This window comes from Myotis brandtii, unplaced genomic scaffold, assembly GCF_000412655.1.
Source record: "Myotis brandtii unplaced genomic scaffold, ASM41265v1 scaffold133, whole genome shotgun sequence".
Lineage (NCBI taxonomy): Eukaryota > Metazoa > Chordata > Mammalia > Chiroptera > Vespertilionidae > Myotis > Myotis brandtii.
This window is the reverse complement of record NW_005354718.1, coordinates 1,858,685-1,868,450: the sequence shown is the minus strand read 5'-3', so window position 1 is coordinate 1,868,450 and position 9,766 is coordinate 1,858,685. Positions and strand designations below refer to the sequence as shown.

At 50.3% G+C, this 9,766-nt stretch overlaps 1 protein-coding gene across 1 annotated transcript in view; it reads right to left on the bottom strand.

Annotated features, from left to right (window-relative positions):
- Window positions 1–6,994: 6,994 nt before the first annotated feature.
- The window catches only part of SPINT1 (serine peptidase inhibitor, Kunitz type 1), a gene marked incomplete at its 5' end in the record, with an annotated part of 12,318 nt that continues 9,546 nt past the window's right edge, over window positions 6,995–9,766 (bottom strand). The window contains 3 exons of the mRNA XM_005860334.2: window positions 6,995–7,931; window positions 8,366–8,413; window positions 8,625–8,795. Of these exons, the coding sequence (XP_005860396.1) occupies window positions 7,714–7,931; window positions 8,366–8,413; window positions 8,625–8,795 (437 nt within the window). The remainder of the gene's footprint in view (window positions 7,932–8,365; window positions 8,414–8,624; window positions 8,796–9,766) is intronic.

Here is a 9,766-nt window from a genome sequence, read left to right as displayed (position 1 = left end):
GAACTTCAAGATAGGTCAGATGGCTCTTTAAAAAAATTTTATTTATTTATTAGAGAGAAACATCAATTTGTTGTTCCACTGATTTATGCCTTCATTGGTTGATTTTTATATGTGCCCTGACCAGGGGTCAAACCCCAACCTTGGCATATCAGGACAACACTCTAACCAACTGAGCTGCCCGGCCAGGGCCCAGATGGCTCTTATTAGCTCCCCTTATCAGATGAGGAGACCCCAGCACAGAGCCATATCACCAAGGTAGAAGCAGAGCTGGGCTTTGGACCTGGGTTTCCTGACCTTGGGTCCAGGCCTCTTTCTAGTGTGCCACCTAGGGGGGCGGGGGGGTGGTCCTGGCCCCCTAGAAGTGGTTCTCTTAAAGGGCAAGGCTGGGAAGCATGGTTTATGGGACAGACTAGGATGTTGTAGGCTGGGTAGTGAGGCGGAGGGAGACAGGGCTGGAGGTGGGATGTGAGGAGAGATGTCAGCACTGAATCAGGCCTGCCTTTCTAGTGGGATGTTCTCCAGCCTTTCTCCACTGAACATAGGGTTTGTCCTGTAGCTGGGATGACTCAGGATATTTTTGAAATTGAATGGGAGCTCTATTAATAACCTGGGCTTACGTTCATCCTACTTATAACCCCATTGGAAGGCAGAGCCAGTCATTGTCACCAGCTCCATGGCCTCCTGACCCTCACCTGTGCCAATCGGCCTCTGTTCCCAGGTGTCCAGATGACTCCCCGGCCCCTTGGTAGTGAGGGGCACCAGGGGAACCTTTGGGCCCAGTTTGGGCTTAGAGGTCCCTGGGGCCACTTGAAGCTGGAAGAAAAGCAGGCAGCACAGACCTCACTCAAGGATGCCTGACCTATGACAGCCTCCTCCCTCAGACCTGTATTCTCTGTGGCCATGTGCTGCTGCCACTGCCCATCTTCTCTCCCTGCCCAGTACCCTGCACAGTTGGGGAGCAAGCACACTGTCCCTCCAGGGGTATCCCTCCAGGAACAGCAAGATCACTCTCCTGGTGAAGACAAGGGACCTGGAACTGTGCATTTTCTACCTATGGCACCTCCCCACCCCTACCCATAGGCCGTGTGCTCTGCTGACCACTCCATCTTCCACAGGCCTCCTGTTTCAGCCTCATCCTTGACTTGCTGGGCAACTTTGGGTAAATTACTGCCTTCCTCCTGGTCCGAGTTTCTCCCAGTGATGAAGTGGGGCTAATGCTCTCTGCCCCTCCCTGGCTCCCAGGGCACCTGCAGGAATCAGCAAGATAATAGCGAGAAACTGATTTAGAGGAAGCTATTGAGAGCCAAGTGAGAAGTATCAGTGCCGGCCTGTGTTTCCATGGGTGTGGACCTTGGGTTCCCAGCCTCCTGGGGCTTGGGACCAGCCCTGACAGCTTCTTGGCCTGGCTTCTGGCTCCTTTGTCCCATTTCCAGAGAAAGGACAGAAACCAAACCCAGCAGTCTGGTCGTCTGGAGATGAGACAGCAGAGCAAAAAATGTGGGGTTCAGGAATGCTGGCATCCTGGCCAGGCTCTGTCCCCAACCACTGGCTGTGCGACCTTGATCCGGTTACTGCCCCTCTCTGGCCTCAATGACATGGCTCTGACAGCCTCCCCCAGCTATGCACTCAGGGGCCCTGGGACCTGCAACGAGAAATAACATCATAATTTTAAGATTGAAAAGATCTTGCCATCTAGTCCAAGTCCTTTACTTCTCATAGACCACTATGGATCCTGTCTGAGGGCCACAGACTAACCCTGGTCAGCCTGGTTATCCCAAGGTCATAACTGATTGCAAAGGGGATCAAGCAGGAGAGAGTAAGTGGGTCAGAAGAAAATCCATTGGGAAGATAACTCCAAGTGAGCTAGTGAGTCAACAAGAAGAGGCTCTGTCCTCGCTGTCTGTTCTCTTCTCTCTAGGTCTCTGCTTCTCTCTCACCGTAATCTCCCCACTCCTCAGGCTCACCTTTACATGGCTCCCAGGAGCCTGATCCTCTCCACCAAGCCCAGACCCCTCACCTCCCATGTGTTTGAGCCTCATGAGAATGCACCACAACTGGAACCCTCCGAGCTGACTGTATGGCCCAACGACTACAAGATTCATCGTTTTGCTTTGTTCCTAGCCCTATTTTATGCTCCTTCTTGCTTTTTTTATTCTTGATCCTACATTATTTTCATGTCATAATTTATAGTCCCCTTTAAGCTGCCTTTAAATCCTTCCTCAGACCAGTGTAGCTCAGTGGTTGAGCATTGACCTATGAACCAGAAGGTCACAGTTCAATTCCCGGTCAGGGCACATGCCCTGGTTGTGGGCTCAATCCCCAGTGTGCAGTGTGCAGGAGGCAGCTGATCAATGATTCTCTCTCATTATTGGTGTTTCTATCTCTTTCTCCTTTTCCCTTCCTCTCTGAAATAAATCATATATAATCCTTCCTCAGTAAGGCAAGTCATAGGCAAACAAAAAATAAGATACCAACAATAACATCAATATAACCAGTCTTCCTCTAGTGCCAGATGGCCCCTCGCCTTCTGCCTGGTTCTCCTGGAGTTGGCCCTCCGGCAGTCAGCCCTGTTACTGTTGGTGGCATTGCCACCCATCCAGACTCCCAGGACAGAAAACCCGGAGGCTCCACTGACTCAGGTTCTCCCTCTTCCCAATCCAGGTGCCAAGTTTTGAATTTGTCCCTTCCCCAGACCTCCAGAGCTCTCGCTTCTTTTCCATCCCCACTGTTTCTATCCCAGCTCAGAGTCTCATGGACTGGTGATTTGTTTCTTTTAAAACTATATCTGAATACCTGCTCAAAACATAATTATTATTACAAAAGCAATAGATATTCATTGTAGAAAATGTAGAAAATGCAGGTTGACAAAAAGGAGAAAACAAAAACCACCTGTCATTTCATCATGAGAGATAACACGGTGGACATTTGGGTAAAATATTTCTGTTTTGTTTTGTCTTTTTTAACTCCACAACAAGGGGCTTCTACGTTTATTTTCTTGGTCTTCCTGGTTTTGGCGCTCGGCTGGCCGCCCAGGAACCAGCCCAGGAACCACGTGGGTGGGAGGACAGGCAGGCTCTCAGCGAGCCCGAAGGAGAGTTTGGACACCCCCAGGGCCGAAGCTGAGCTTCCGGGTTTGGGGCTTCCAGGCGGCACTATTGATGACAACCCCTCCCCGGGGGAGCTGAAAAGTACCTTCCCAGGCTTTAGTCTAGTTGTGGTTGGGTGGGGAAGGGAGTGGTCTTGTGCAATAGGACAAACCACTCCTCACTCAGGGCTGTTTGTTTAAGTGAGCAGGGATAGGTTTGGGAGAAACAATCCTGTTTTTGTTAGTGTTTATTTGAACTGTTAGGACAATAAGTTTTGGTGAAAACTCTCCAATATGGGGAAGGCAGGGGAAGGGATAAGATGATGGGAGTCCCAAAGTTGGATGTCCGGGAGCAGCAGGCTGTGAGGGGGCTGTGGGCAGGTTAGCACCTGCCTAGCTCAAGAGGACCTGAATTTGGCACCTGCCTTATTGCAGAAATATGGGTTCCTGATTGCCAGTCCCCCAAGTTTTCATAAGAAGCTAGAAAAGAATTTTTTTTAATGAAGTTTCCTGACTCTTTAAATGTTGGTAACTTAACTAAAGAAAGCACTGTTTGGGTCAAAGTGTGATTGCAGGCTGCCAGGTACAACCTTTCAGCTAGTCTTTACTGTACATCCTCTATGTACTTCACATAGGTGACTCTGTCTTATTTACTGGGTATGGCTACCTCCTCTCCCTGTGACTCGACCTCTAGTGATATGGCCTGCTTACCTACCCATTTCTTTTTCTTTTTTTAAAATTTATTTTTCAACTTTAAAAAAATATTAATTTATTCATTTGAGAGAGAGAGAGAGAGAGAGAGAGAGAGAGAGAGAGAAACCCCATCAATTGTTGTTCCACTTATTTATGCATTCATTGGTTGCTTCTGACTGGGGATCAAACCTGCAACCTTGGCATATCGGAGGACGCTCTAACCAACTGAGCTACCCAGCCAGGACTTGTCTATTTCTTAAAGCTGAGTTTAGATCACCCCATTCACCTGCTCAAATCCCCAAGTGCCCATCAATGTGGCCTCTACCCACCAACCTCCTGTCAGTGCTTGAGCCTAACTGAGCTGCTTGCTGGTCTCCAAACAAATCGAGATCCATAATCTCCACCACCTAGCTTTTGCTCACTATGACTTTGTTATGCCTGGGACACCCACACCCACCTGCTCATCTCATTTTTAAAAAATCTTTATTGTTTAAAGTATTACATATGTACCCTCTCCCCCCCCCCATTGACCCCTTCTAGCCTGCATTTTTAAATTTTTTATTGATTTTTTTTAAAGAGAAAGAAACATCAATTGCTTGCCTCCTGCATGTGCCTTGACCTGGGATCAAAACTGCAACCTGGGTATGTGCCCTGACTTGGAATCTACCCACCACCTTTTGGTTCATGGGACAATGTTCCAAGCAACAGAGCCACACCAGCCAGGGCCTGTGCATCTTACTTCTTACCTCCTCCATGAAGCCTCAACCTCCTTCTTTTGATTTATTTATTGAATTTATTGGAAGTGACATTGGTATTAAAGTTATATATAGGCTTCAGGTATACAATTCTACAATACATTATCTGTATATTGTATTGTGTTTACCACCCCCAAGTCAACCTTCTTAATCTCGATGGTTTGACCACCTCTGCTTTCTTCAGCAGCCATTTGCTGGATACCTAGTATCCACAAGCATAGGGGATGCTGAGATAAATAAAACTCCATCCCTGCCCTGAGCATGAGGGCGGACATCTACTAAACGGCTGTGTGTACTCCTCAGCAGAGCTGTGTAAGCCTGACAGAATGGAGGCAGCAATGAATTCTGCCTGGGGAGAGAGGGGAAGGCTTTTTGAGCTGGGGGACAGAGTAAGTAGGCGTTTCCAGGCAAAAGAGGCATTTGAGGTAGAGGCAACTGCCTGTGCAAAGGAATGGAGGCATGAGATCCTGAGAAAGGAGTCCTTTGGGTGGGGATGGACAAGGACAGCTGGGGAAGTCACAGAGATAAGGAGCAATTTGGGAACCAAATTTTTGTGTTATAGCATTTGTATCTCTTCTGCCTGTACTCCAGGAGAACAGGGGTGGCATCTCAATTTTCATTGCTTCACACCTGACCCCTGCCTGAGACTGTGTACTCTGCTCAAACCCTTGCAGCGAAGATCACAGCGCCCAATAGTGGTGAGAGCGCCCCCTAGTGGCCCTTGCGCGATCCCATCTCCTCACCGTGGCTGACCCAGGCGTTCCCTTTCTGGGATGGCGCTTTGCCGGGCATGGTCTCACTTCATCTCTACCCTTCCCTGAGAGGATGTTCCCTTCGGTCCAACACACATTTATTAAGCACTTACTCTGTGTTGATCACTGCTCTAAGAATTGGGATACAGAGTTTAATGAGCCATTAATCACCTCAGCCCTTGAAATGCTTTTAGAAAACCAAGGGATAATGGGAGTTGATTAACGCCGGGTGGACCAAAAGAGGAGCAAGTCCGTTTTGAGCCTTGAAGGGTGGATGAGTGGCTGGCAAATTGGGAAGCAAAAATGCAGTGCGCCATGAGATGGGAAGAGCCAAAGCAAGGTGAGGAGCCCAACCCTCTGCCATCTACTCAACATGTAGCGAACCACTACATTGACTAAGGTCATGGAGTACGGGGAGACTCAGAGATGACTAAGACGCCATCCGTGTCTCTAGGAGCTAAGCCCAGAGGCAAGACAAGTAAGTTATGGAAAGGAAAAGGGGGTACTCTGTGCTCAGGGTCCTGTTAGCAGACGCAGGGAGTGTCACCCACTGAATGTGCGCAGGAGGATTTCAGGAATAACTTGAGTTTAGGCTGAAAGATGAGGAAGGGGGAGGTGGTCCAGGCTGACTACAATAGGCACAAAAACATAGAGATAGCAAAGTTACCCATCCTGGGGTGCTAGGACCCTTTGCTTCTTGATCTGGGTGTTTACCTCCTGGGTGTGTGCAGCTATGGAAATTCAGAGCTGTGCACTATGACATGCATATTCACCCGGGCCACACTCCAGTTGTTTAAAATTAGCCCCCAACCTCTCACATTGCCGTTTTATTCTTCTGCCCGGCACTTATCACAATCTGAGTCTCCCTTTTGTAAGACTAGACTCAGGTGCCAGGTAGGATTTAAATCCAGTCTCCCTGTACCAGCTCTAAGACTTTGAGAACTTTGCTGTCAGTTTCCTCATCTGTAAAATGGGAATTATAGTACCTGTATAGTATTACAGGGCTGTGTGCTGAGACAATGACTTGAGATGTGTAAAGCATTTACATAGTGCTTTGGGTGTGCTTATCTTGACAGGACAGAATTCCTAATGATTGGCAGTACCTAGCACATAGGGGCTCAATAATTTGTTGAACAAAAGAATAAACAAATTAAAAACATGCCTTGTTTTTTGTACCAAGATGTGGCTCAAAGGGAAGGGTGTGGTGGGAATGGAGTACCTCAACTGAAGGCTCCTGGGTAGGAGCCCAGAGTCTGGGGAGCAGCTCCGCGCCTGTGAAGCCAAGGCTCCTGTGGGTGGGGAGGGGACAGTGGTGATCTGAGCCAGATGGGATCCCTATCCCTAGGCCCCACAAAGAGGGGAGTGAAGAACCAGGGCTCGAGTCTGTGCCCACCCTCCCTGTCTTCAACTACACACTGCAGTGAAGACTTGCCCCAGCTACGAAGCAGGCTTGCAGCCAGAATCAAACCAGGAAGAAATACACAGCAGCATTGCCGCTTCCCTGGGCCCCCTCCTCCCATGGCCCTCTCACTCCTCCCCTCTGGTGGTCAAACTTGGCACTTCTCTCCACCCTCAGGTGCTGGTGCAGTTTCGGGAAGGGTGGAAACCTGCTAAACAGGGTGGCCAAAGCCTGAACCGGTTGGACTGGGCGGTCACATCTCCCCCCAGGAGCCCTGTCCCTCTCCTGGCCCACAGAGCAGAGGCAGAAGCCCCACAGAACAAACCACTTTATTATACTGTGGGTGCATTGGGGCCTGTGTAAAGTAGGGGCGCGGAGTGGGTGTGGTGCCAGAGAGGCCTGGGGAGTGCAGGGAGCTTGGAGCAGCTCTGGCTCCCTGTGCTAGGTCAGGCCAAGTTGGGACTCCCTCTTGGGGGAAGGGAAGAGGCAGCAGAGGCCAGATAGCCACTTTCCACTCCTCTCATCCACCCCCACGGCATTAAATAAACAAAAAGCAACTCTGTACAGCGCAAAATTCATAGGAGGTCCTTATCTCCGCTCTGGACTGTGCAGAGTGGGAGGGGTAGCGCTGGAGGACAGGGTTGGGCCTCCAGCTTCTGACGCTGCCCAGTCCCCTTCCCAACACCTCGGTGTGGGGCAGGCAGCTTTGAACAGGAAACAGGCCTCCAACTTCCTCTGAAATCCAAGGTAAGCAGGTCCATCTATGGGACTCCGGGCTCCAAGGCTTTCTTTCCTTTCAGACCCTGGAGCCTTCTCAGGAACAAGTGGTCTGAGCTTAGCTGAGACATCTCTGACAGGGGCTAGAGCCCTGGCCTCTGAGGCAGACGCCTGAGAAACAGGCAGGAAGGGTCTGGTCCCAAAGTCTTTCCCAGCCCAGGCCTCCTCCTTGGCAAGGAGGAAGCAGGGTCAGGTGAGAGCTGGTGAGAGCCCGTGAGAGCCCCAGGCCCAAGGGCCAAGGTAGCGGCAGGCTCAGAGGGGTCGGGTAGTGTGGTTATAGACCAGGTGCTCTGTGTCCTCTGTGGTGGAAACCGTGGAGCTGGCGGGGGTGGGGGGCGGGGGGTGGCGATGGCTGTGGCGGTATCCGTGGAAGCCCTTCTTCTGGTTCTTGAAGAAGCAGTACCCCAGGATGGCTACCACCACCACGATGCAGGCGGCCAGGAACACCGCAACGGCCACTTCCGCTGAGCCTGGGGGAAGACAGGATAGAATGAAGAGCTCCTGGGACCGGCTCAGTTCTGATGCCCACCCCCCACGCTCTATCGAGAGGACCAAGTCAAATGGATGCCAGATGTGGAAGGACCTGCAGCATATGAGCAGCTGAATGGCTCTATGGGGAGCTCAGTGGGACAGATTCTGTCTGATGGGGCCCCGGGTCTCAGCTCCAAGTTGCTCTATTTGCAGGGAGCTCGGAGAAAGGCCTGGGACTGACAGCAAACATCTACACACTCTACTGTGCTTGCCTCCCCTGCTATGATAGGTACGACGATAGCTTGTGACACTCTGTCCCTCTAGCCAACCTCAGGGTCCTTCTCAACACAGGTGTCGGCAGTCACAACCCATCGTGTGGAGCTGATTCTGGAGTTGATACTACTCATTGGTAACGGGGCAGACCTGGACTTACCTACGTTGGGAATGGGGCCTTCCCGCCGCAGACCAAACACATCCTTCTCTACAACATGATGGGGGAGAGACAAGTCAGTATTAAGGGCTGATACTCAGTTGCTCCCCAGCGCCCCAAACTCCCCACTGCCATCCTCTCCCACCCCCATTTCAGGTGCTCTGAGGACTCGGTGTGACCAGCCCAGGCTTTGGGACAGAGCACAGTGCTCTAGCTAAGCCTTTCCCCTCCCTAATTTCTATCCACCCACTGCCCTGCTCACTGGAGATGCCACGACAGGACTCAAGACACTGCTGCTCATCCTCAAAGTTGTTCTTGTTGCCATAACAACCGCCATACGTAAAGCGGGCGCAGCGTTCGCTGAAGGGGTTGTAGTACCAGCGTGGGATGTTCTCCTTGCAGAGGCCCGTGTCTGGCAGGTCCACGCAGTGCCCTGGGAGGCGAGGAGCAGGCAAAGGAGTGAGCAAGCCCACGGGGCCTCCCTGTTACCCTCCACCAGGCTCCACCTCACTGCTGCCTGCCACCTCCCAATCCACATCATACTGAGGAAGGCTGTGGTTCCGTAAGGGCGTCAGGGGCCCCAGAAACATCGGGCCCATTTGCAGTATTGCCAGAAGCAAGAAAGACTTATCATGGACAATAATCATAGGCACAGAAGTAACTACCCTGACTCACATAATTATTCCTTTTTCAATCTTCTTGCAGCTTTTCTGATTGTGTCAAGGTCTTGGTTTTCTCTCTAGTCCTGATGGTCTACCTTTTAACAAAAGCGGCTGAGGGCCTAAGCCTTGGCAGACACCCATGTCCAGCTAAAATGTATTAATGTTGTCTTATTATACTTATTTTAATAGTCAGTCTCAAGCTTTGGTATGTAATAGTGAATTTCCATTTATGGTAGTGATGTGAAAGTTCCTTTTTAATACATTAAATTAAAAGAATAATTGAATAATAAAAATATTAAGTAAATACTATCTCTGTGATCTATGGGCATGGCTATATTTCTGAAGGTGTTAAGAGGCTGGCTATGGCCTGGCTGGTGTGGGTCAGTGGTTGAGTGTCAACTTATGAACCGGGAGGTCAAGTTCAATTCCTGGTCAGGGCACATGCCCAGGTTGTGGGCTTGATCCCCGGTAGGGGTCATACAGGAGGCAACCAATCAATGATCCTCTCTCATCATTGATGTTTCTTTTTCTTCCTCTCCCTTCCTCTCTGAAATCAATAAAAACATAAAATAAAAAATAAAAAAAGAGGCTGATTATGCTTGGGAAACAGCCAAAGAAGAGAGCTGGAAACCCACCCTGGCTCTTCTGCCCACAGCCTGGCACACACAGCAGGCCCTTTCGCACGGTGATAGGATGAGTGAGATTTGTAGTGTCAGCATCTGCCCTCACCCGGAGGATCTGG